We start from the raw sequence: 27,862 nt of genomic DNA on the forward strand, positions 1-27,862 counted from the left end.
ATCACTGATGATTAACACCAGTTGTAAGGATCACATTTTGCAGAAAGGAATTGTATTTGTTTAAAATTGTTTATTGTGAACAAAAGTGCAAAGCATAGCAGAAACATACACTAAAAAATTGAAGGTAATCAAATTGGAGTGATTTGTTTTTCTTAAATGGCTCTCGCTATCAACAAGTGTACAGTGTTTATTATGTGATGGATCAATGAAACCAGTTACCTTAGGCCAGTGGTTCTCAAACTATTGCACGCGTACCACCGCTATCAAGTGGTACGCAGAGGAATTAGAAAAAAAATAAATCGTTAGATTAAAAACTATCAAAATACTAGTATGAATGCAGTGAGGAGAGGAAGGAAGATCCTCAACATTGTTGAGAATAAAAAATGTAGATTGCCCAGACTACTGAATTAATTCCCTTAAATATGACTACTTTAATGCCTTTGAATATGTAATGTTTGTTTCCCTCGGTAAAGGGACATTAGCACCCCCTATCGTCTATTGACAATTACTTCAGGGAGGACATTCCTCCCTCAGCCTCCATTGACTCCCATTGATTTCCCCGAAAGTGTTGGCGGCCGGTGAATAACATGGGGTTCACTGGGAAGGAGAGGAGGAAAGTCCTCTGAGTGGGTGTGACTAGCTAAGGGCTCTGGATCCCGGCTACGTCTCTTCATAGCGAATGTCTGCGCTATGAACCAATAAGCAGGAGCCCTGGCTGTGGAGCAGCCTGGAGGAAGGGGTTATCCCCTCAAGTCCAGGCTACGAGAACCAACAAACGTATGCCTTGTTTCCACCGAGTGGTGCGCTACTGTTTGTTACGGTACAGTGTGACTTATATTAGCGTTTCCGTAGCCCGCGGCCGGGCTGCGGAGCCTGCGGCCAGGTTGCCCGCGGCCCAGTCCCTCGATCTTAATTGGCTTAACACCATGACCAACATTCTGAAACATCCATTAACATCCACATTTGCCTCAAACAATGTTAGGCTTACAGCCCATGCAAATAGTTGTTAAATAATGTTCTTGTTGTTCTTTTAATTGTTTGTTACTCTGACCACTCTACTCCTGTTTGATATTGTGGAAAGGATGTTAGTGAATGATTCAGAGCATGATGCATTTTAAATGGCATCACTTTTGGACTTGTGTCTTCATTTCTCTTAAAACAATTGTAGCTGAAAATAAACAGCCAAATTACAACCATTAGCTTCAGTCATTGAGGGCAAAAATAGGCCCAATTCTAGGCCCAGATTTTTAAATTTAGTTTTACAAATCAAGAGTAGGCCTGATTTGACTAATTGGCTTTGCATCCTTTTCGTCTGCCCTTGTAGTCATGCTGCCCACCAGCTTTCAAATTACAATGCTGCCACTGGTGGATTAGTATCAATTCACATAATTATCCCTCCCTGCTATTTTGTAGTTCCCTGAAACAACGTGAGTCCACATACTTATGCCAACATACGCCACTAACAGTGCAAGCAGGTCAATGGCATCCAAGCACGCAGTCCTTCCTCCCTCACTTTAAAAACCACCAGCTGCCACTGTACGAATGGAAATACATTTACCATGAGATCATGTTCTTACTTGCTGTGTGTGTATGTGTATGTGTTTCCGTATCTCTGTTCTAGTGCTATTACTTTGTACAGTTGACAACAGGTAACAATAAATATTATTTTTAAGAATATACGTGCCTCCTGCATGACATGTGCGCAGCTGAATGGCCGCAGGCCTATGTTACTGTATGTTATTATATTTTATAACATCTGTGATAATGGTGGTAGTTGGGGAGACACATATTTTCTGTGGTGGTACGCGGTATAGAAAGTATGAGAACCACTGCCTTAGGAAGTCTTTTTATGGCTATATTCAGAGTATGTTCCATCTGATGTAATACCATCTGAGTGGCAGACTGTATCAAGGAACGACAAATGAAATGGCTTGAGATCGTTGAGTTACAATACAATTGACAAAATGATTTTGTCTGCTCCGACCATAGATAACCAATTTTCTAGAAACATTTTATTTTACTTTGACAAAATATGTATGTAATTTGCAGCAATTAAGTGCGAGTGCAAGTGTTAAACGATAGATAAACACTAATTTGTGTTATACATCTGCGCTGAAAATAGACAATATCCCACAATTTTGCATTTAAAGTGCCGCATGCTTACATATTCAATTACATTTATATTCAATGTTGAATCCTTGTTATCTATCCTCCGGTGGACCAATCTCAACGCAGCTGTCTGTTACTCGAATTCCATACCATCCTTTCCAGTACTGCTTGTCATTTCCACCGTGGACAAATTTAACATATCGCACCCCTTGTCCGTACTTTCTAAAGACATGGGTCATCTGAAACATAAGACGTTATTGTTTAAGAATGTAAATGTTCTAGTTTCACATTTTAGATTATTTTATATATGATTCATTCATTCTGTTAATACCTCGTTCCAATTCTCATCGTTCCACTGCTCAAAGCTAACTATCTTGGGAGCGAAGACGTGAAGAGTTTTCTTCTTTTGGTCTAGTAGCTCCACCCGTATCTCGTACTGGCAAGCGCAGTCGAATCGAGGGGCATACCTCGAACACAATTTTGAAGCACAACTATATTTTTAAATCAAAAACTGAATTGTGAGAAAGTGTAATTGCCAAGTATTTGCATAAAGTGCACGAATACATCTAATGTAATTAATAAAGCTTGGTGAGTATCGTTGTGATTTTTTATCAGTTATTTACATATTATATGACACACACACACCACATTTATTAAGAAAGTCTTTACCTGGTTTTGGGTAAATACGGCATGTTTATTAGTGACTTCAAACTGCTATAAATTGACAATGTCATTATGCAGTTTCCACATTTTGAAGTTACTAATAAACGTACTTACCACAATAATAACTATATCCACTATTAAGTAGATCTTTCTCACCAATCCGATATTCTGATATCTGGCTGGAACTTATCCATGATATGGTGGTTGTACCCCTCCTTCCTCAGGTCAATCAGCTGAGACTTAATACATGGACTGAAGAGAAAAGAGAATATGTTCACAAGATGTGCATTGTGAGCATCTTTTAGGTTTGCAGAATGTTCACTCACCCATAAGAGCTAACAAAGTTTCGTGTTGTTCCCTCGTGTGGGTGGGGACTCCTCACTTCCTCTGTCTCCCACCCATCTCCCTTATTGGACAGAATGTCCCAATCATTGAGGCCCTCTGAGGAAAGTAGAGGATTTAACCATATATATTACAGATGAAAATAGGGGTGGTACGGTAGGTTTTTGGTTCAGTCTACACAAAAAATATGATGTATGATGCTTTAGAAAAGCAAGCGTTACTTAATCAAGTGGCTATAGAACCACCTGAGTGCCTTGATAACAGAAAAGCCTTACGGTTATCAAAGGCAGGAGTCTCACCTTCTGCCTTTGTGTTCTTGAGAAGATTCCGTTTGTCTTTCAACAGGAAGTAGAACATTTTCCAGCCTTTGAACACATCCTGCCCCGCTTCATCGCTGGGCATGAAGCCTTCGCGTCGACACCGCTCCTTCCACAGGAACTCACTGTTGACCAATGCTCTCCATTCACGACAAACTAGCGGACAGACTCGCACCACCTGATGGGCAGGGAGGTTCACGAAGATCTCCTGCAGCAGCTCCGGGGGAAGAGTCGGGCCACCTGCAGACTGACAGCATCGACCGTGAGCCTCATTCACCCAGCAACCATCTTGGCTCAAACCGTTTAGAACCAAAATGCCATCTATGTAAATGAGGGCCATAGAACGGTACATATATCATGATATTAGAAAATGCTCTGGTACTATTCCAGTTCCAGAACCGTAGCACTAAACCCTCAGTAACCACTGAATATATTAATATTTTTGTTATATCTTTTGAATATATTTTATTTTTATTTATGGCCTGATACCCAAAAGCCAGGTGACTGCATTAGTTATGTTAGGTCATTTGGATAAAACATATGATAAATGCTATATGAAAAGCAGTTTACTAAATAAGACATTTATCATGCTGCTAACACAGGCTTCATTCATTTATTTACACATAATAAAGCACAAATATACATTTGTTTTCCATTCCCTGTATTTTTCTTTTCTGAAGGTGTTAGTTTCCTTTGGATCTTTACAGCCCTATTCATACTTCTATAATTATTACTATTATTATAAAATATAATAGTGTGTTTGCCATGTAACCACAATAATGACTGCCTTTGCATTAAGCCATTCAGTGTTGATAAAAAAGGAAAAGAGACAAAAAAAGGGTCACACATGAAAGCAAAATGGAGGATTACCATTGGGGTAAACGGCATGAATAAGCTTAATTGAAGCTAGTCTCACAAATCCGACTTAAGATTCATATCTCAAGAAATCTCACGTTTGAAGACAGATGAGATCGAATCTGGGTACAATCTGGTTGTTTAACGTTCTTTCACTGCATTTGTTTTTTGACCAATCATTTGGCAGCAGGCGTGGATATGTACGTGCATAATTAGTGAACACATACTAGGCCAACAGCAGTCAATTGAAAAGAAGTGTCTGGAAAGGTTAAAAATCAAATACACTAAATACATTTGAACGCTTCAGTCATTTTATTCAGAGTTTCCATCGGTGGAATATCTCCGTAAGGAAATCAGAAACAAGGCCCTGGAAGTTCTGCTATAAGCTAATGGAAGCTAAATGGAACTCTACTCTTGGAGTGTGGTGTGTTGTAAATATACTATATGAATAGCAGGCCATGTATTTAAATTTATAGTAGGGGACTATATATTCTTTTATTATTCAACAACTCAATTAAATAAATATAAAAATTAAATTTAATTGAGTTGCATGCCTCAACTAAAGAGTATACAAATTTATCAAACAATGGTCAAACCAGTAGTTTAATTCATGGTAACAGTTCGTTACATTTGGTCGCGCACCAATGGCTTCATATGCCCTTTCTGTAGAGGGAAGTAGGGGTATTTTAGTAGTTTTTTATGTATTCAAAATATTTTACACAATTTTCCTGTTGTTTTAGGATGTTTCTGGAAATGTTTGCAATACTGATATTAAAATGGATTTTAATCTAAATGTAACTTTCCATAACATTCATGGAACGATACACTTCAAACACTTCCCGCTGCGGAGACCTTCTCGAAAGCTAATAGTTAATTCTTAAAGGATCGAATCACAATGGCAAGAATGGCAACAATTTTGTATGTTTCCTCTCATTTATCCTGTTCCTGTTCTGTTGTAAAAGGCATGGCTTGCAGTGTACCCCAATAGAGTAACTTACAACCCTAGTTATCATCTAAATTGATGTCTCCTTACTTATAAAAAAATAATGCATCAGTGGAATCCCCGTGCCAACGTGGGACACTGATAATAAGAAAGCCATGAATAACTAGAAAATGCATTTCCTGCAGAAAATACGGTGAGTGCTGTAGTACAAAGTGAGGTTGAAAATATTTTTGAATAAAGCCACATAGATTAAGACATAAAGAAACGTTAAATTGCTTAAATCAATTGAAGGGATTTGAACAGAGAAAAAATTAATGGTTGGAAACAAATAAATTGAGAGCTGAATGAAAAACGCAGAGCATTGCAAAAAATGCAAAAATGTAAAAGGAATTGAACTTAAGAATCAGAAATAGCCAAAATTGTATGTGCTCGCCTTATGCTAATATTTCCAGCCTAATGTTATTAAAAGATGTCCAATTGGGCAGGAAAACCGCACAATCTGGCAACGCTGCCTGGATGTCGTAAAAAGTAGTCCCAATTTAGCAAGAAAAACGGCCCAATCTGGCAACACTGCCTGCATGTCCACGAGCTCTAACCTCAGTGTAAATCAATGAGGACAACTGAAAACAAGCCGACATGAAACTTAAACTGTGATTTAAAAAAAATTATAAGGGTAATCGAAATTCTGTTTTCAGATTATTAGAGAAGATACAAGTGTGTTGATTTGTTAAACCTTTGAACAAGCGTTAACGATAAAATATTGACCAAGTAACAAATTCTGAATTAGTAAGTGTCAGAAAATGAGCGGACGGCTCTGCCGTCCTCCCATTGACTTACATTGTAAAAAATAGTATTTTAAAAGTAGAATATCTTAAAAAGCATAAAACATTAAAAAAATCTGAAAAGAAGCACGCGATTCCAAGCATTTTAAAATTGGAATGGAGTCTCTAGATGAAAACTCGAGGAAGGAGATAGGTCCTAAAGTTTGTAGAGAATAATAAAGAAAGAATGAAAGAAAGAATGAATAAAACTTAAAGATCCCATAACATGAAAATTTCACTTTCTGAGGTTTTCTAACAATAATATGAGTTCCCCTAGCCTACCTATGCTCCCCCATAAGCTAGAAATTTCGGTAGGTGTAAAACGAGCACTAGGCATTCTGCTCCGCCTTTGAAAAAACGAAGCTTACCCTTTCTCTGCCTTGCCAGCCCAGAGAATTTAGCCCGCCAATGAGACAATGAGCTACGACCGTGCAAGCGCCACGTGTGTGTGTCTGTGTGTGTGTGTGTGTGATTAAACACACTGTAACGCAAGTGTTGTACACTTCTTTGTTATTTGGATAACCGTTCTGCTGTAGCTGTTATGGCGCATAACACATCAGTTCTTTGACGACTCTGGTATTTCCACAACAAGACAGTAGTTGGGGTTGTATCAGCCATGGTTGAGAAGGAATTGGGGGAAGGGAACTTTGGCTTTGACTCCCTGAAGTATATGAACTGCGACATGGAGGAGAAAGGGATTGTTGCCCGCGATTGTCTCCCGCCGGAGCCCCGCTGCCAGCCGCCCGCTGCCGCGAGGCACCACCACCACGAAGCACCATCGCCTGGCAGCGGGCAGCGGACAGCCAGCAGCGGGCAGCCAGCAGTTCAATCTACTTCAGATTGATGTGGAAGTGGAAGAACCAGAGACGTCGGAGAACCCGACGCAGCCGTTGTGATTCATAATATCGTCTGGAGGCGCACACAGCTTTTGGCCGTGATAATATGTTTTATATGATATAGATATCTACGCATTATATGATATTATTTTGTGTTTTAAGTGTTGTACACTTCTTTGTTATTTGGATAACCTTTCTGCTGTTGGTGTTATGGCGCATAACACGTCGGACTCTCGTCTCTGAGATTTCCACAACGAGGAAAAAACAAATGCAGGTAACGTTCTTAGATGACACAAGAAAATAATGAATGGTTCATGTAAAAATTCTAAAGCTCATTCTCTTGCCATTGTGAGTCGATTCGTTGAGAATTAGCTATTAGCTATCGAGAAGGGCTCCGCAGCGGGAAGCATTCGAGATGTATCGTTGCGTGAATGTTAATGAAAATTACATTTAAATTAAAATACATTTAATATCAGTATTGCAATAATTTCCAGAAACATCCTCAAATAACACGAACATTTTGCAAAATATATGAAACGCCCCCCCCCCCCCCCCCCCCTTACATCAAGGGCATAGGACACCATTGACCCGCGCAATTGAATGGTTTGACCATTGTTTAATCAAGCAATAGTCAAACCCGTAGTTGAGTTCACGGTAGCCTACGGGTCGCGAATTTAAGAATCCTACTATGTGGCCATGTCAATAGCCCGAAAAGACACGACCGACTATTTCTGATTGGTCCGTCACATGTCACCCCTATCTTTGATTCTACTAGTCTATGGATTTGACTGCCGCGCTTTTACTGGCTTGATTTTTTTTTTTCTTTAAAGCCTCTCTGCTCCTCCTGCCCGGCGGCGCTTCCAGCAGCACGCCGGCAGAGCCAGGCCTTTCGCTTCGACGGTGCCAGTGAAGAAGGCATCATAGAAGACTTAACATGGTGGAGGAAAACCCCTAAAAGCGGTCTACTGTCCAGACGCCTAATGGCGTCCGAACGTAGAGCCGCTGCCTCCCACCATCCCCAAACAGCTCGCCGCTCTGTGGGATAGTGGGACATCTGTCTGTGCCTCACTGAGCTGCGGATGTTACGAACATACGACAACATTACGAACTCCGCCTGTCTTCCATGACAGTCTCCAGCCAGACGACGTCGAAAACGCCGTCGTCATCGCCACCGACCTGTTATATCTTTCTTTCCTCACATAAAATGAGATATATATTGTATATATAAATTATGGAAAGTCACACTTGGCACAACCATGTGTGACTTCTGTCGTGTTCTTGAAGAAAGTAGTTCAATCCGGATCGATAACTCACTTTATTTGTTAAAGTATTTCGGTATGGTAACTATGAAGCAAAAGGAGGGAATTGTATTTAACACGCGTGGAGAGAAATACCGCAGAGCTATCTTCCAGCCCCGGGGGGCTTTCCCCGGGGCTCTGAACAGGGCTGCCATATGTCTCTGACCTTATCTGACTCCCGCTCCCTGTTTGAATCAAGTAGGCGTGGCCTATGTGACGTATTGGCTCCGGCTTCCTCACCTGTCTAAAGGTGCTGCCATCTGTGGCTGGAGTAGTTATTACAGCTTATATGTTGGTCCTGCTCCCCTTATGGCTATGTATAGTAATTACAGCTTATATGTTTAATCCTGCTTCCTTGTGGCTATGTGGAGGTAATGCAGCTTATGTGTTCGATCCTGCTTCCTTGTGGCTATGTGGGGGAAGCTTATGTGCTTAAAATACATAACACTTCCCTTCAGCCCAGTGGTTGTAGTGTGGCGTAGTATAGCCCGTGTTCGTCCACCTCCAAGCAGCGATCCCGTGTGCTTCATGAGCAGGCTGTGGACTTGTCGCACGTTGCCGCATGTGCGGCCTCGTGTACCAGTCCCCTAGACCCCGACATTTCCCCCTCTTCTCCCTAAAGCCGGTTCGCTGTAAGGAGAAGGCGGAGTTGCTTGGGGTACGTTCCTTTATTGCCCTGTTGCTTCGGCCTGCCCTGCAGCGGTGTTCTCTGCTTGCAGACAAGTCAGACATGACACAGGTCATGAATGTGCGAGGGGCCAGACAGCTTTAATCATCTGTCTGCTCTACCAGTGGCAAGAGCGACGCTTTTATCGGATAACACGCTGAGGTGGGGACCTCAGCATGGTTTTCCATCACACACACAATGTGTGAAGGCGCCCTCCCTTCAGCCTAGTGGTCGTAGTGTGGTGTAGTATAGCCCGGGTTCATCCGCCTTAATGCGGCAACCCTTGTGCTGGTGCAACCCAGGCGTCAAGGGATGAAACTAACCGTGGGCTCTCATGTTGGCATTCCCGCCGATCCATCTTCTTTTGGAGCAGGTCAAACAGGAGGATATGTCCCTCATTCTGGTGGCCCCGGAGAGCAGTCTAGCTCTGTGGTTTCCATTACTAGCAGCGTCATGGCTGGTCTCAGTCTCAGACCGGTTGTGCTTTCACAAGCGCACGGGACGGGCATTGCATCACCCGCCCTATGTGTCGGTGTTGGCTTTGGATTGGTTGATCCTTCAGGGCTGACTCTGCCAGCAGTGCTTATCAACACTATCCAGAGTGCCTAAGCGCCTTCCTCTTCCGCCCTCTGCGCGGTGAAGTGGAACGCTTTCTCTACGTGGTGTGACAACAACAACGTTGACCCATCTCTTTGTGAGGTGGGCAGTGAGCTTGGTTTCCTACAGTGCTTACTGGAGAAAGGCTTGGCTTTCTCCACTATCAAAGTCCTTGCGGCAGCCGTTTCGGCTGGCCCCGCAGGCTGTGAAGGTAACCGGTTTTTCAGTCACCCACTGGTCAAGTCATTCTTGCACGGTAGACGTGTTAAAAACTGTTTTTATCATGGGCTTGCACCACGGTCGGATCTACCCACCGCGTTGTGTGGGTTATCCAGGGACCCTTTTGAGCCTCTGTCTCAAGCCCCTTTGGATGCTCTGTCTTTTAAAACGGCGCTCTTATTGCCATTGGGTTCTGCCAGCACGCCACACAACAGTTGTTTGTGTGTTACAGCGATGCTGCCAAGAGCCTCAACACTCTGCTCTACACAGGGTGTGGCCGCTTCAACGGCTCTATTCTAGGGCCTTTCGGTGGAAGACTTTTGCGCGGATGCGTCATGGTCCGCCCCCGGCGCTTTTATCCGTATTTACATGCTAGACATATCCAGGGGCTCCACTCTGTGTTTGAGTCGGCGACCCCTTCCAAGGCATGGATAAAGGCTTGTCTCTCAGAGCTGTTACGATTCGTAAGTTGCTCTTTGATTAAGTCTTATCTCTATTGTCACCTAGCGGTGTCGCAGCATTACGCTGGGATTTTTGAATTAATTCATTAATTCAAGTTCATTATGAATACGTTATCCATGTCTCTTTTACGCTTTGCGTTTATTGTTGCGTTGTTGCGCCAATTAAGCTGCTCTTTGTCTCTTTATTTCATGTAGGCTATGCCGTCTGGCGCTGCCTCATGTTGATGCCAGGCTTGGCTAGGCTTGTCTCACGGAGCTGTTACGATTCGCAACATTGCTCCTCGATTAAGCCTCTCTGCTGTCACCCAGTGGTGACCTTTCACCCCTCCCATTACACTGGGAGTGACTAGTTATTCTGGCTTTGGTCACAATTTGTAACCAGCGTCTTAATATCCTGTCCTCTAACAATTTATAATTGATCCGCTACCCCTTTCTCTTATACCCTTTGCGTTCATTGAGAAGGTTTTGTGAGCTTGTGTAGACTTTTAGGGACCCATTTTAACGGTCTGAAACGCAAGTGAGAAGCGCAAAACGCAATTAGCTTTGTGGGCGGTTCTATGGCGATGTTGCTATTTTACCGGCGGATAAATTACTCTTTACCTTTTGTGGAAGAGGGAGGGACGTCGGAGAACCCGACGCAGTCTATTCATAATATTGTAATGACCACGGAAGAGGCAGTGAATGAAGTATTGATTAGACAGAGATTTATTAGATAGGCCTACCTAATAAACCGTTGGAACACACAAGACCGGAAACCATAGCAACGCCGGTAAACAAACCCAGAGAAACCTAATCCCTATGAGAGCTCCCCGCGCTACGGCCATCCTGAGGCGCACAGAGCTTTTGGCCGTGATATTATATATACAATTATATTATATTATACACTATTATATATAGAGCTCCGGCAAACGGCAACAATCACTTCTTCTCCATGCTGCGGTTCACCCCGGACTGCACAGCACTGAGTTGGCCGGTTGATTGTGAATGGCTGTTACGTTACACATGTCACTCAGTGGCCATGCTGTTGAAGGCTAATTGGCTGTCATCACGCGAATGTCGCGTCAAAGTTCAAATATTTCAACTCGAGCGAATTTGTCGCGCCACAAATCCTTGTGAACTCGCCTGTGCAGGGCGAAAGTGTGGCGCGACAAATCAAAACTTGTCGCCGGTTTTCTCTAGCGAATAATTCGCCCGATACGCGTCTCTTTGTATAGGATCTTGTCGCCCCATTGCGTTTGGTGTGAACACACAGTAAAGCGTCCAGTTGAGTTGCATGCAACCCGGCCAATCACAGAGTAGGGCGGGTCTTGGCGTGGCTATAGTAGGACTCATACTGTGAATTAAACTACTGGTTTGACCATTGTTTGATTCATTTGTAAACTCTTCGGTATATAAATCAACAGATTTAATAAAAATATAAAATAATATATAGTCCCCTTCCCCTACTATAAATTCAAATACATGGTCTGCTATTCATATATTCTATTTACAACGCTTACTTTGGTACTCCGCAAGCCATGCCTATTTACAGCAGGAAATGTTAGATTAAACGTACAAACCGTACAAACACGGGTAGTAATCAGCCATAATCATAATCAGTCCTACTAGGGTTGAGCATAAGGTTCGGGAACCAGATACCAGAACCATTTAGTTGAGTTCACCTCTGCACATACGAATGTGCGAACCAGATAGCTCAGAAACCATGACTCATAAAGGTGCTTGCACACCGCCGCGCGGCAACCGCCCTTATAACCGCCTCGCTGCCGGAGGGTTCAGCGCGGCGGTGTGAAGGGCCAGGCGTTTTCAAAAGCGGCTGCTGCTGCTGCTACCGCTGCAGCCGCCGAAAGTTTCAACACGGGGAAAGCTCAGCGGTAGGGCAAAATCTGTGCGCGTTCACGTGGGAGGCAACCGCTTCCTGGTTTTCAGCCGCTTTTGTAACCGCCTCCCCTCTGCCGCCCTTCCCTCATTGAAATGAATGGAGGCGGCGAGTTGCCGCGCGGCGGTGCGAAAGGAGCTTGAGGCGAAATCTGTGCGCGTTCACGTGGGCGGCAACCGCTTCCTGGTTTTCAGCCGCTTTTGCAACCGCCTCCCCTCTGCCGCCCTTCCCTCATTGAAATGAATGGAGGCGGCGAGTTGCCGCGCGGCGGTGTGAAAGCAGCTTAACGTCTACTGGTTTCAACTGGTTTCAAAGGAGTCGTTATGAGTCATGTTAAGTTCAACAACGACCGATGTTCGGTTTCGTTTTCAGTTCTTACCATGCTAACATCAAGTTTGACCGATTCTAATACACATGCCTGGTGGTTCCTCGTCTATAGATAGTGTACTTACATTGGTGGTGCTTTGAGATGAACCCATTGCTGTAGAGTCAGACATCTATCAGGGCCATGGTCAGTCTAACCTCTTGCACGGAAATGTTGACGCTTTGAATGTCTTTCGTTTTCTACCGACTCGGACCTCGGATGTGACGTCACGCCCACCCTTCAATCGTTTAATGTGTCGCTCAAGCCCAAATCACAGCGAGATATACCATCCAATGCGGAAGTGAAAAACATTGCAGTAGCAACGGGTGGCCACTACGAGGTGGTACCAAAAGGGAGCAATTCTATGTTGACTCACATGTTAAACAGGCCGTTTTCACAGTCTTATTAAACCTATTTACAGCCTGGTCCAAAAAAACATTCTAGTCAGTATTGTAGCGACCCTGGGACATTTAAATAGTTTGTGTGTTATGTGTTGCATTGTATTTCGTTGTCCGTTATGCCAGTTGTTCTATGTGCATGCATTGCTATGTTCTTCTTGTCAATCAGTGTGGGGGGCGAATCATCAGGTCAGCTGGGGGAGGGCCTTGGGAGAACATGAGGGTGGGGGCTTGCACGTTGAAGGGACCGGGTTGGGGGTTGCCCGGGTAACCGGTTGTTGTTAGTGTGGGATTTTTGCCGTTGGTTACGGGTTTCAGTGACCTGGTTTTTTATGGAGCCAGTATCCTGCCAATATTCAAACCTGGAAAAAAAAGTTTCAAAGGCTTGCAAGTCTGGGTTTGAAAACTCAACACCTTGTAAAGAAGGTTTTGCAACACTGCAAAAAGAGATTATAGCCTGATTTTTTTTTTAAAACGTCTGCAAACATGATTTTGTGTTCTATTTTATCTTCATCATTTTCACCAACACATTTTCAAAGTTTAAAAAATGTCACCAGCGCATTTACAGAGTTTCAAATCTGGCACTGTTCTAACAGTGTATTTCATTGTTTCCCGGTTTTGAAACCTTGTAAATGGGATTCTGCAAACAGGTGTTCATACATTGAGAAATACGTTTTGAAAGGTTGAATATTTATTTTTAAAAACTTGTAAAGGTGTCAATTTACGCCATCGCAATGGTTCCGTACCCAGCCATGGTTCCAGAAAATGAAAAACAAAATCAACCGCGCAGGCTGCTTGTTATTCTTGTCATCGGCAGAGCACTGTCAATCACGCACAGCCCGGTCAACGGCACATGTGATTGGAATGTACGTCAGCAGAGAGCAACCAATAGGTTTAGAGCCAAATGGTGCCGTCCCCAAGAACGTTTTTTTTCTCCTTTTTGCAGCTCAACGATTTCAGACCTTTGACTGTCAGGAGTTTCAAAACGAATGCGCGACAGAACACTGCCAATAATCACGTGACTCAAAGCTTGCGCCTGTGTGGTCAAATCTCTGAAAAGTCAGTTCTGAAAAAATACATTGCAATGGTGTAAATTTACACCTTTACAAGTTTTTAAAAATAAATATTCAATCTTTCAAAACTTATTTCTCAATGTATGAACACCTGTTTGCAGAATCCCATTTACAAGGTTTCAGAGCCGGGAAACAATGAAATACACTGTTAGAACAGTGCCAGATTTGAAACTCTGCAAATGCGCTGGTGACATTTTATAAACTTTGAAATGTGTTGGTGAAAATGATGAAGAAGATAAAATAGAACACAAAATCATGTTTGCAGATGTTTTAATTTTTTTTTCAGGCTATAATCTCTTTTTTCAGTGTTGCAAAACCTTTTTTACAAGGTGTTGAGTTTTCAAACCCAGACTTACAAGCCTTTGAAACCTTTTTTTTCAGGTTTGAATTATGGCAGGATACTGGCTCCATAGTTTTTGTGATTAAAAAGTTACTTCAAATACTTATGACTGGACATCGTTTTGTCACCGGCGAGGTCATTACAGTATGTTTAGTTCATATCTCCATGACAACACTGAGGGGGGTGAATTTTTTTTTAGGAGGCTAGTTTTTATTTTATTGGAGGTTTAAATGTTTGAATAATTAGGGGCGCGGCCTCTTGAGTGACAGCTAGCCGCTGACTCTCACTCTCTGTACGTCACCTAGAGAGTGAGTGAGAGATCAATTCCCTTTTTTGGTTAAAGGAAATGAAGCGGAGTCCAACTATGATGAGTCAAACTAAGATGGCGACGCGCATAAACCAAGAGAATTGGATGCAGTTGGAATAACTGAGGTCTGCCCGGATGCTACATCCATTTTATATACTATCTATGGTTTCGCTCGGTCGTTGGAGGAAAACATGGACGACACCCGGAAAGCTGTTGTCGCGGTAGCATTGGCAGAGTACCAGGCGCTCCAAAATAAGTAGGCTATAGGCCATAGGCAGAGATACGGACGCAGTAAGGTATTGCAGTAATACGAGTGATTGAAATTGCCATTTAAACCACCAAAGCGGTCCAAGCACAATAACAACAGTTCATACTTCAAGTCACACCGGGCGCAGCCACCTTGAATTCTGTCTCGGAATTTTGCTCGGCCTCCTCTGAGTTCATCCGAGCAAGCAAGTCCGAGGAAAATGGGCGTGTTCATGCATGTCGCTAGGCAACGTCCTCGGACCTCCGAGACGGATGGATAATAAAACGCACCATAATTCCCCTTTGCAAAAATAACAAGGCACTTCCTCATTTCAGAGAAAATCTTGAATGCCGGTAAATGTATGCACTTTGAATTTAGCAGAGACTTTCAAAGTGCTTCATTGACAAACCATAACATCGTCACCCTCTTAAAGTAATGGCCTAAGTCACCCTTTTGCCAAAATGATTTTCTTGCCTAAATCCCCAACATCCTCAGTTGAACAGATCATGTCATGATCTGTTCAACTGAGGATGTTGGGGATTTTACCAGAGGTGGCTAGCATCACAAAGAGCTGATTTAGGCAAGAAAATCATTTTGGCAAAAAGGTGACTTAGGCCATTACTTTAAGAGGGTGACGACATGCAAGATGACAGCAAGCCCGTTGGGAGGAGGTCAGGTGCACCTCGATACTCAACTTGGATGCCGGAGTCGGGGATCGAACTAGCAACCTAGCAGTTTCAAGTCTACACACTACCTCCTGATCTAAGCCGACCGAAATCACATACTATTAGTTTTTCGCTTATTTTCATTCATTAATAAATGTCTTTCAATTCAATTATGCTCCAAGGCTAAATCCTCGCTGATGCCTTCAATCAAAACAACTGCTGAACTTAGCCTAAAACCATGGTTCTGTAACCATTCTTACACCTAAAGTTATATTCACCTTTCTTTTGAAAGAAATCGGTACGGAGTTGTTTTCCCTTAGCTTGCTTTTTTGTGACCCCGATTTCCCTTTCTTGGGTAAAGACATGACTATGGTGCTGCCAATCATCGCTCCAGCATCAGCAGTCACTCAACTCGCGATGAGCCGCGTTACTGTTTTGGGGAATCCTGGCGCAGTTGTGGAATAAACCATTTTTCGCCTTCTGTAAGGGATGACAGTGAGGCTGCACAGATGAGAACAGGATGAAGGTGACTCCACATACATGGTCACAACTCCTCAATAGTAATGTGGGGTTAGAGACCGATGATTGGCAGGGAGGGGGATACAAACAGGATGAAGATGAAACATATTTACTGTCTGATCAACTTACAATAGGTCAGGCAGGGAAGGTGATAAGGGCGGGGCAGAGATGTCATATTAACTGTTTGATAAACTAATGGTGGGGGTCAGAGACAGCCAGGGCTCTGGCAGGGAGGAGAATGTAGTCAGAACAAGGCGAAACCATATAAATTGTAAGGGATGAAAACATTCTTCACAGGTAGGGTTTCCCTAAACTCCCCTGGCTTAGGTAAAATTCGGTACTTACCCTATGACGCACGACTCATTATCATGAGTCTCTCTGGATAAAACATACTTTATGTTAACTACCTGCAGGACAGAAACATTGAACATAATATAGAATTCCTTATTAACTAAAACAGCATTAAGTCCATCTTCTATTTACCAAGTCAAGTGTTTTCATTTTTAGTGTAAAGTAAAAATGTAAGCTTCACGTTTGTATAATTTTTGCAACGTAATTACTTAATCGAAGTTCAGAAATGGTTGAATCAAATTCATAGGGAACAATCTACAAATGAGCTTTTCGAAGCTTGTGGCAGGGCTCACACCTTTTAAAAGATTTAAAATAATCTTTCAGGGGCATCTCAGGACAACAACCGCACAACCCCATTAATAGCAGTTTAATTACACCAACATGTAGTCTCTTGAAAACGAAAAAGGTTTTGAGACCCAATTAGAAACAGCATGTACAGGGAAACACAATATATTTTCATCATTATATTATTTGAGTATGGTTCCTATAATAGCACTAAATTAAATGCGTCATTTTTTTTGTATTTTTATTGGATAACAACACTTTAACTTGAGATATAGGCTAGTGTATTTTAAAACATTTACTTTTCAGGTTTTCCAGGAGGGGAAGCCAATATGGAAATATAATATTCATTACAGAAGACATTAACGCTTTTCCAGAACACCTTGTCAAACCTTTAAAGTATACTGTAATATTAAGATCAGACTTATAGATTCATACAGTGAATGGTAAAGGCATTGTTGTAATCCAACCTCTTCTCATCATAGCAGATTGAATAGCACACATGAAGAGGCCAGTATGACTTGAGTAACCAAGACAACATGAAATTCACTTTTTAATATTATGGCAATATACCGATTTTAATTCATGTCTTCAATCACATAGGCACTGCAGTGTTGTTTACAGTACAGTACAATGCAACCTGACTGTACATCACGAGCCCTACCAGAAATACACAAGTACCGAGCAGCTTATTGATTTTGGTGTCGCCTTCGTATTTCCAGCAGGCCACAACTCCTGTCTGTGGAGTTACACTCAAGGCTGGCTGACTCCTCTCTGTATATTTCGAAGACCAGTTGAACAAAAAGGAAAAACGCACAAACTCTTAAGAAGTTCAATCCATGTTGTATCTTAAAAAAGAAAGAAAAAAGAACCAGAAAAAAGTTGTCTGGTTGAATGATGTCTCTTGTATATTTGAGGTCTTATGTGTCATTGTCGATCCTGTGAGCTGAAATTGAAAATAAATAAAAAAATAAATCACTGTTAATATGAAACACAATTAGGGAGCAGAATACCAATCTTATACTGCTGTATGCAACATCTGAGAGATACAATGAGGGAGGGAGCAGAAAGAGAGCAAGACCTTTGAAGAGGTCCTGATTGGTTTAAAATGACCCAGGAGCAGTCAAATTCTAAATAGTCTCAAATACAGAGGCGAGTGAACCAGAACATACATCCTCACAGAGCATTTCATTCACTAATAGCGGACAGATAGTTAAGTTGTTTCTCACAAATTACGTTCAAATTAAAGCTCTAAAATTGAACGGACAGCTCCTCTAACCAATGTGTTTTCAATTAAGGAAAACATTTCCATCACAAGTTAAGAGATTGCCAATTGATATGTATTAATCTATGCTCAATAATGACACTTAGTAAAGTGAGATTTATTTGGGGGGATTTCACAATACTATGAACTACATTACTGTTCAATACTGAAGTGCATTTCCCTCCGTACTGATAAAACACACAAAGAAACCGAGCGGGGTGAGACGCTGTCAGCTCAGCAGAGCTTCCCCAACCGTTGTGTCAGGGAGTGTCATCATGTCATCAGCTCTCTACCATAGGGGTGCAGTAAAGATGCTTACATTGCTTTGGTATCCTGAGTGGTTCAGTGTCCCCAGACAGGACCTGATGCATGACCCCCCGGAACTGGTAGAGCACCTTCAGGCACTTCTCCTCCCCCACGCAGGCGTCGTAGAAGCCGGGCAGCCCTGACTGGAAAAGGCAACGCAAGGTCAACTGCTATTGGCACAGAGAAGCACCCTTTGACCTAATGTTTACCCGACAACCCAATAAGTACTGGAAGATATTTTAGTTTGGGTAGTTTTTTAGCAACTATTTCTGTGAAAACAGAGAAACATTAGGTAAGAATAATAATAATGGGCGATAATTTCACCTTAACCTCTAATATAACACACTCCTTAACACTAGGAAAATATGAATATTTTTCACCATTTTCGCTCAGCAAAATCCCAAAAGATATGCAATATACATATTGACATATTTCCAAGCTGCAATGTGTATACGAATTATTCTCAAAAAAACATGCAGTGAACATGTTCCAACTTATTGTTCAAACATAAATGCATTCTAGCCAGATAGTTCAGTGCATTGTGTCCATAGATAAATCCCAGAGGAATATGTCTCTCAAATGTTACAATCTATATAAAAATATCTAAATGTGTGAGTTATTGTGTCGGACAGACATCGCCATGTGCTGTGGAGTTATCAACTGCTGGATTCCTTACAGCAACATCATAGATAGATTATGTTACAGATCTCCCAAATGCAAGAAAATCAAACTACCGTATGTCTGCCTGCCCGTCTTTCATAAGCTCTCAAATAGGTTGAGCTGGGTTGTGGGTGTCCGGCCAGCCCTCCCGCGCATGTAGCATAGGTAGTGGTGGGCTGACGTAGTGGCACTCGATACGGTTTATCCCACGTGCGGATGGGTGCTCATGGTGGCCCTACCTTTGTGGCCTCAGTGAGGATGAGCTTTGAGTCTTTCACCAGGCACTGAAGAGGTACGGTCACATCGATGACCTTGGCCCTTTCGTGTTTCTTACTGTTGTCCGTGACAAACTTGCCGTACCATGCGTTGAGAATGATTAGACCTAAAAAAACAAAAAAAATAGATGGGTATTACAAAATATCTGTTGTGTATTACCCAACAGATACGAACAACAAAACGTGTTGAAATTATATACAAAATATAATGAAATCAAGGTATTAATAGGCAAGTCTTGAATGACTATGAGCACAGCATGTAAACTGCATTATCTTTATACATTGAACTAATTTAGTTGTACATTGGGAGGGACATTGATACCAGATGATTAGAATGGACGCGATAGAGCCAGGAATCTTTCACAGAAAAATCCTGACCAACTTTGTTCTTGGACTTGGCAAGGGTTTTAAACGATCTAAGAGTACAACAAGAGTTTCAAAGTTCAGAGGTAAAAGTTGAGGATCAAGCACTTGATTAAGGGCAGGAGAAGCTTCATGTCTACTGTGAACAGAACAGGCAGCCATTGAGATGGGGAGCGATGTGTGAGAACATGAAGTAGTATTCAGCACAAAAACCACTGAGTGGGAATTTGCCTGGTTTGCCGTATTACTTGACGCGTTTAGTTGAGGAGTCATTTACCGAGCTCTTGCAAATGCATCAAAACCTGGAGTGCCAGTGATTGAAATCCTCAAGCAATTTGGACAAAGGCTTATTTTTTTACTCACAATTTGCTTCAATTTAATCAGTATGCAGCGAAGAATGAGAAAACACAATTAATGTCTAATTTGAGTACCTTGGGTACTACTTATTTTCATTAGAATAAGAGTACTACATCATCTCTGAGATGTAGGTGTGTGCTTGTCATTAGCTGCGACTTCACCAACTTGCAGGACATGTCCCTACCTAAGGGTACCTGCGGTGACAACAATTACAGCAGTCACTGAAACCACCGCAGTGTATGACCAGTGGTATGCCAATTACCGCTCATTGTAATAGTGGCGGGCACACTGTGTACTCGTAAAATAAATGAAAAGCCATAATTAGCACTTGCCTTAATAGGGTTACAAAGGTCATCTCTAAGACAGAGAGCCAATGTATGAGAATTATTTGTTTAAAGAGGAACGCATCAAACGGAGCCGTGAAAATACATGTACACATAAATAAATATCTGAATCGTCCGAATAGTTGAATCAAATAATAATGAAATACAAACATGCAATCAAATATGTCGACATAAAAACAAGGCAATACTTTCACAGTCAGGCGTACACAGCCCTTACCCATTCTGGACTCCTCAGCTTCAATAATCCTGCGCACAGACTCCTGCATCAGCAAGACCTTCATAGGAAAGCAATGGAGAGAGATGAATGTGAGACTTCACATGAGACAGAATCTATTGCAATTCTACTACCACCACTGTACTCATTACGCAGGCGCTTTTATCAAGTTGTTTTTAAAAAATGTAATTCATTTACAGGTAAGGGGTAGGCCTCATGCTCAAGGATGCCTACAGGTAGACCACAGACATCAGGAAATCTAACACTGAACCTGTCGGCCACCATTATGGCTGGTCATCTACATCTTGCCAAATATAATACGACTGATGCAGCTTAACAAATGTCATGAGACTGACTAGTATTTGAGATGTTCATGCACACCACACTGCGTCTACATGCTGGGAGCCAAAACGACTGCTATTTGCTGGGCTGTAGTGAACTCACAGAAGACTCTGCTTCTTGCCTCTTCCTGGCGATGTCAGTCGCAGAGCTCTCCCGCTGCTTCTCCAAGTCCCTGTTAAGTAGAGAAACAAAAGAATATCCCTCCTCCTTAGATCACAGCTAGATGTTATGCTGCCCTTGAACCTCTATTAAAACAAAAAAAAATACTTTGCATTTGACAGGCTCAAATTACAGCTAATTCAGTCAACAGCAAGAGATGGCTTTGGTTTGACTGGGTTAATCAGTATTTTTATTGCACTGCAAGAGAGGAGGGGGAAGAGCGAGTGAGAGAGAGAGTGCTGCCTTACTGTTCCTTCTGAGAATGCAGGTAGGGTCTGATCACCAGCCGCTGAATGGCGAGGTAGAAGACTAGTGGTCCGACGGTAGCATAAAACACTGCGCTGGGCAGGAGCTGATCGGTCAGGTGGATTGGGAAGAAATAGGTCTGACTGGCTCTGTTCAGCCTGTGGGAAGAGACACACACAATGCATCAAACACAAAATAAATGCATTGGGAAGATATTCTGATTGGAGAGCGTCCCAACTACTAATTAAAGTTTTTCTAGACTTAACAAATTATTGATCCCATTCCTTGAATTCAGCTAAAATAGCTTGAAGGAAGACTGTAAACTAATGCATAGTCAAAGATGGAAAGAGGTTCAAATTGATCAGCATAACGGCATATTTAACACTCCTTTGATTTAAAGCAAATATATACCAATTTACTGCATTCCAACAATTGCTAATCTTCATTAGACAGAACACAGCAATAACTGCCATCTACAGTAATATCTGACATGAAGAGAGCTCATTGTTAAGTTACATGATCCGTAATGAAGAGAGGTCAGTGTTAAGTTTGATCTAAGGTAATTTCTCACATGAAGAGAGCCTAGTGTTAAATTACATCTACGGTAAATTACGACATGAAGTGAGCTCAGATTTAAGTTCAGACCTGCGAACTCTTCAAAGTAAAAAAGGTGACAGTGTCGGGGGGGGGGGGGGGGGGGGGGTTACCCAGCTACCCTGGGGGGATTTAGCGTGAATATTCATTACGGAGGTTGTAGCACACAATACAATGGAAAGATTTCAAATGACAGACTTGGATGCAAAATGTAGCCCTTTATTATACAGAAATTTGCTGTTGGTGTATTGGCCTAGGACAACACCCTTACCAGATTATTTATCTAAATAGCCCTAAGTTGTTAGAATTTACTAACTTTATGCAAGGTCTACGTTCGTGCAGTACTCGGTGTTGACTCGGTCCTAAAAATACGATATTATTGTAAATTATATCACATCGAAAAAGCGGTAGCTACTGTTAGTTGAATCAAGCAAACAAATAGCTGTTGTTTTTGCTCCAAAAAGCTTGACTTACCTCGAATTTAACACAAGATAGTTCCTTCAAATTAGGGCTGTACGTTATGGACTAAAATGTATATCACGGTATGATTTGAGGCATAGACGGTAACGGTATTATATCAAGGTATGTTAATTTTATCTTCTAATTTCGATATAAATGCCTCTGAAGGGGTAAAATACTGGTAAGGCAGCAAAACTGCATAAAAAAGTTAGTTACTTCCATCTCTGAAAAACACTAATGTTTAATAGTATGGATTTGTTTCTCCACTTGCTTGCGGACCTTGCCGTATAGTTTTGGCATCTCAATTTGGCTGAAGTGTGTGCCGGCAGGTAACGCGTACCTGGGATTGAGTGTTTTGACCATCTCTTTATAGCCCTTTCTATCGATATTTTGAAAGGGAACCATGTCCTTACACAGGTATACAGTGACGGCGTTTGTCATCTAGTGCCATTGCTGGCATTTTGTCGTAAGGACTGGCTTTCAAAATGCCTGCGGAAGCAATGTCTGACTGCAGAGACAGCTTCACGCTACCAGCGTCTGTCTCGTACGGTGTGGAATGAGACTATTACGCAAGCAGGCAGGAGCGCTTCCTGCGCGCCTGCCTGCTTGCGCAATAGCATACTGCCTGAGAAGGCAGTATCGCTGTCAAATCTGTCCCTGGGAAAAGTAACGTGGCGCCGAATTGAAAAAGGAACTATGTTTCGTTAACATATTTTCAGTAATTGCGCTTAACTTTACTTTTTACATGAAAAAGTAGTTAGGTAACTGTATTAACGCGTTACTTACTTTGTTACGCGTTACACACAACACTGTCTACCGGTCACACCGGTGTTACGGTAACGTCAAAATCCATACACACTGGTGTACTTTCTATACCGTTTATACCGTAGGCCTACACCCCTACTTCAAGTTGACGTTAAGAGCTCCCATCAGACTTGCGCGTTAGCCAGGCGTCTCATCCAAAGGCGAGCTTGGTTGACGCTTTGTGCTTCAAGATTCTGAAGCAAGTGCTGAGATTCCGATTGGCCCAGAGAAATGTCAATTATAACAATTATCAAATAATGTTTCATATGAAGGACAGCCTCCCCCCCCCCCCCTTAAAAAAACTGATTCTACGCGATTCACGTGAATGACCCAATTGACCAAGAGAACGGCGAATGTCGCCGAAAAGCGACAAGTTTGCAGGTGTGTAATTTAGATCTATGGTAACTTCTGACAGGAGAGCGCAGTGTTAATTTACATCTGACTTGAATAGGGCTTAGTTTGAAGTTTGATCTTTGGTAAAATCCGACAGGAAGAGAGCTCAGTGCGGTTGTGCTCACTTGATCTTGAGGGAGACACCGTGGGGGACTCCAACGCTGACCGTGGCCCCCAGGACGCTGTGTCGGCTGATCTTCCTCTCCGCACCGTACTCCACCATAGTCCCGAAGAAGCCCGATCTGACCCAAAGAAAAGAAGCTCAACCTCCACGCTCCAAATTTGTCCTCTCAAATCATCTCCAACGTACTCAATGAGAACAAAGAATCAGGATGCTTTCCTGAGACTTTCCCAGGAAAGTGAATGAATGATGACTATTTACATTAATTAGGGTTTAATTAGACCCTTTATGTCACACACAGTATTAAAGATGGATGTCAAGAGTGCATAGAGTAGATGTTTCTTGTTGTGAGAACATACTTTATGGAGCCTTTTATTTTGGTCTGGTCTTCATCCTGGAACTTGTACTGATAGCTCGTCATCACAAAGCAGTGAGGGATGCCAAGCTGTAAAAAATAGGTATAATAAATATTCAAAAGGCAGGAAGGCGGATCTAGTATGATCGATCCTCTTAATTCATTTACATTTAGGGCATTTAGCAGACGCTTTTATCCAAAGCGACTTACAATAAGTGCATTTGTTACAATAAGTACATTTGTCATAAGAAGTGAAACAATATATCGCTGTCGGTACAGTAAAGATGTTCATAGAACCAAGTGCAAGTATTACAATCGCTAGGCTAACCCATTCCCTGTGTAAAGCAATGATAGCAGCTACTGTAGATGCTACACAATTAAGTACCTTGAATAAGTGCAATGTACAAGTGCCAGGACGTACAACATTCAATGGTGGCTGTGCATTGGTTTCTATGCGTTCGACTGAACTGCTGCATGACACAATTAGGTGGTTTAATATAGTAAAGGGTGACATCAAAACACTGACCTGCAAGGCAAAGGTGAAATGGCTGGTTTTGGTGTCTCTGACAATGCTGGTGTTCATGGAGGACTGGGTGCCCCAGCGCCACTGTAGGTAGCCCATGGTGTTCTTGTCCAGATGACGGGCCAGAACAGTGGTTGCCCCGGGTCGCACGCCCCGGGACGAGAACTGAAGGCCACATTGAGCGGTCGCGAAGCTGGCAGAGGGAAGACATGAGCTTTCAAAATGTATGCTTGAGTATAACTTTTAGCTAATTGTCCTCTTCTACTGCTTCTGCACGAACCATCGTGGTGTCAGGTTTCTAAAGAGTTTCATCCCAAGGAGAGGTCCATGGGTGTCTCCAGCGCCAAATTCCAGCTGTGTACACATAAACAATCATTAGACCTTTGAGAAGAATCTATCACTTCATGAATGGTGGAAGAACTTAACTATTCAAATTAATCTCACATTATCTCCCAACAGTTACAAGCATTTCCAGTACAGATGTCATTTGATGTGCATAGTTTCGTGAGGAGCACGGTCCTAGTATCATTTATCATAATACAGCTCCAATGACAGTCATTCGTGTTGAACCTTTGTGGATAAACTTGAAGATGGATAGATCGGATTGCTCCCAACAATCAGGAACGACTTTCACTTAATGAAATGCAATGAATGAATGAAATCAAGGGACAGAGCAGAGGAGAGAGCACCCAAATGAATCTTGCAGAGAAGAGGAATAAAGTAATTAAAGTCATAAAACAAGTGTCAAGTCAGAGTTAACATGTACGTCAGGAATAAAAACTTCAGATGTGAGACAACAGCTAAGCACACAAACTTTGTTACAGACAGAAAGGCTCGCCAATAATGGTGATAAGTCAAGTTGACATTCAAGAGCATGTTCTGACCTCTCCCCAGCCCTTGGCTGAAGTGACTCTTCTCAAGGCCAAGTTAATGTTACCCCCTCCAGTTCCATTTTGTGTTGACAAGGAGCCAGACAAAATAGCAGTGTCTGTTGTTGTAAGAGGTGCCTACAAGAAGAACAAAAAGCCACCAGTTATAAATTGCCTTCTAACAAAGTTGTCTCAGACAACTTCTGGGCTACACATGTTTTCTGTACTAATACAATTTGATCTGTTTGCTACAAACCATTACCTCTATAGATTGTGATATGTGCATTTTGTTGATCTCCACTTGTGGGTAACTTCCGCTGACCACATCCTCATAGTCTTCATCGTATCGGTCAAAGAGGTCTGTGGCATCGATGCCTACACTGATCAATCCCTATATGAACAACAAATCAATTAAAACGTTTTTTTAATGTTAATAATATGCATGGAAGTGATGAACCCGCCTCCTGCCCTCATCCCACCTTTGGATTAGTCCTTTGTTGAAGCCTCCTCTCCTCTCGCTCTTTGTGAAGGCGCTCATACTCCTCGCGGATCTCTACCGGTGTTCTTTTCCTCTCCACAACCTGCACATGTGGAAATGTGTTATTGGAGACCTTCAGAGCTCAGTCACAACCATGACAGACAATGTTCTGGGAGTGTCTGATTGTTGATGATGGTACAAAAGTTTGATGTTGTAACACACAGCTGGTGGACATAATTAATGTTTTGCAGTACAAATCAACCCAATGCCTGCTGTTTCTACATAATATTCTATAATGCGTTTCTCATTCTGCAGTGAGAGGCATCTCTTCCTGAGAATAGATGCTTACCTCCCATCCTTCCACATCCAGTCCTCTCTTTCCATAGATATCGTATATTGCCCGCGCCTGAGGGTCGCTGAGTACTACAGAGTAATACAGATAACCGTCAATTATTTAAAAAGGCAGCAGATTTACAAAGAACAATTGCAGATGCGTTGTTGTTATAGGTGGTAACGGGTTACTCATAAACTTGCCTTACCTTCATAAGCTTGGTGTACAAGGTTAAAGAGCTGTTCGGCTTGTAGTTTCAGCTCAGGGTCCCGGTGCTTGTCTGGGTGGTAAATCATACATAGCCTTCTGTATGCTGCCTTCAGCTCATCCTGTGTTGCCTGAAATCATGACATTTAGCAAATTTACAAATTGGTACATGTAAGAGGTAAATAAGAGGAAGTCCTTAAGAACTCATGGCAATATGAACTAATTATAATACAATTAGAGTGGTTGAGGCAAGAATACAGTCTAAACTCCATGATGGTGAATCTGATTGGGTGTACTACAGTGTGTTACATAGGAGATAATGCTGTCAAAGTAAATAAAGTGAAAACCTTAATGGGAACGGTTCAGGAACATGTTCAGGATTGTGTTAAATGTGTTGCTAACTGATAACTGTGTTGATTACTGAACCGTTTGATTGGAACATGGTGAGGTAAACATAATTGACAGACATAATTCATACATTGACATCCTTCACTGCGCTAGGGAAAATAAAACTCTAGCCCAATATGTTACCCACACTTGGTATTGCACTATGTTACTGAGTGATATTAGCAATTCCATTGAAAACAGTGAGATAGAATGACATTATGTTGGGCCCATCTCTTAAACACTGCTCAACAAAAAAACAAAACTACTCTGGTCACCAGGAGTATCAACATTAGAAGGTAGAAGGTAACAGTAGTTGTAACGCAACAGTTAACTTGGGTTAGTATCGTTACAAGGGCGGCAGGTATGTACAGCATATGTTATGTGACCATGAATCGTAGTATCGTACATGAATCAGTAATAGTAAATTAGACATTATAAATCGTACAGAATACGGCATGGCGTTATGAGTGTCTCGTTTTTACTCAAATAAAGTTAATGAACACCAGGCCCCACTTAGTTAATCATTTCGACTGCAAGGGGAAGCAGTGAGCTGGGGGATGGTGGATGTAATGCCCGCGAAGTGTCTCCTTTCTCTGCTGAACATATGCTCTCGGCATACCCCGAGATTGTCTATACGTGTGAAAGACTGCCGGAAAAAACTGAACTTACAGCAAGAGCTTATAAGAGATACGAATACTTATAAAGCAAACGAAACAAAATAAAAATAGTCTACAATTGAATGTATGCGTCTGCCAAGATAGTATATGACATACAGGGAGAACAGAACACAACTCTGAACTGTCACAGGGAAAAAAAAATCAATGTCGAGGGTCACTTGTTAGCACACGGCTAACGATAGCTCAAACTGGACGCATGTGGAGCAAATTCCGGACGCTTAACTCTCCTAAAAGTTTAACATATGCAAGAACAAACATTTTTTGTAACAGACAATCGCATACTCTACCTCTCTCCTGACGTTTAGCAGCGAATAGTAATCATCATTGTCAATCTCATCATCTTCCAAGGCGGACGCCATGTTTACAACCTGTCATGTCTTCCTCGAATAGTCAGGGTCTGGGGGCTCCCCCTTGTGGTCTGGATGACTACCAACATTTATTTTGATAACAAATTTATAAATAGCTGCGATTATGCTGAAAATGTACATTCAAAGTGTCAAATGCAAGAATGCGTTTACATTAATATGTTCTCTTCAGGAGAAGGCCAATGTCATTGGGACTCTTATGGATCTTAAATGTGTAGA

General features: G+C 42.1%; 2 protein-coding genes across 3 annotated transcripts; both read right to left on the bottom strand.

Moving 5' to 3' along the window:
• Nucleotides 1-52: 52 nt before the first annotated feature.
• LOC307079429 (F-box only protein 6-like) lies at nt 53-12,658 on the bottom strand. 2 transcript variants are annotated; one of them, XM_079741769.1, is made up of 6 exons: nt 12,457-12,658; nt 3,414-3,678; nt 3,099-3,213; nt 2,929-3,024; nt 2,441-2,600; nt 53-2,348 (listed from the first exon to the last, which is right to left on the bottom strand). In XM_079741769.1, the coding sequence occupies exons 1-6, from the start codon at nt 12,499-12,501 to the stop codon at nt 2,202-2,204; spliced, it is 828 nt and encodes a 275-aa protein (XP_079597895.1). In that variant the 5' UTR covers nt 12,502-12,658; the 3' UTR covers nt 53-2,201. The 2 variants fall into 2 exon arrangements, with proteins under 2 accessions (XP_079597895.1, XP_079597896.1); XM_079741770.1 differs by having other exon boundaries at nt 2,441-2,576; nt 12,457-12,656.
• A 3,992-nt stretch (nt 12,659-16,650) lies between these two features.
• dnajc11a (DnaJ (Hsp40) homolog, subfamily C, member 11a) lies at nt 16,651-27,656 on the bottom strand. The gene is made up of 16 exons (XM_079740826.1): nt 27,566-27,656; nt 26,216-26,345; nt 26,026-26,099; nt 25,678-25,779; nt 25,461-25,589; nt 25,214-25,336; nt 24,610-24,683; nt 24,333-24,522; nt 23,811-23,896; nt 23,456-23,572; nt 21,083-21,238; nt 20,778-20,847; nt 20,337-20,394; nt 19,020-19,162; nt 18,134-18,263; nt 16,651-17,496 (listed from the first exon to the last, which is right to left on the bottom strand). The coding sequence occupies exons 1-16, from the start codon at nt 27,635-27,637 to the stop codon at nt 17,471-17,473; spliced, it is 1,680 nt and encodes a 559-aa protein (XP_079596952.1). The 5' UTR covers nt 27,638-27,656; the 3' UTR covers nt 16,651-17,470.
• Nucleotides 27,657-27,862: the final 206 nt, after the last annotated feature.

The sequence above is a fragment of the Pollachius pollachius genome (assembly GCF_949987615.1).
Source record: "Pollachius pollachius genome assembly, chromosome: 8".
Classification (NCBI taxonomy): domain Eukaryota; kingdom Metazoa; phylum Chordata; class Actinopteri; order Gadiformes; family Gadidae; genus Pollachius; species Pollachius pollachius.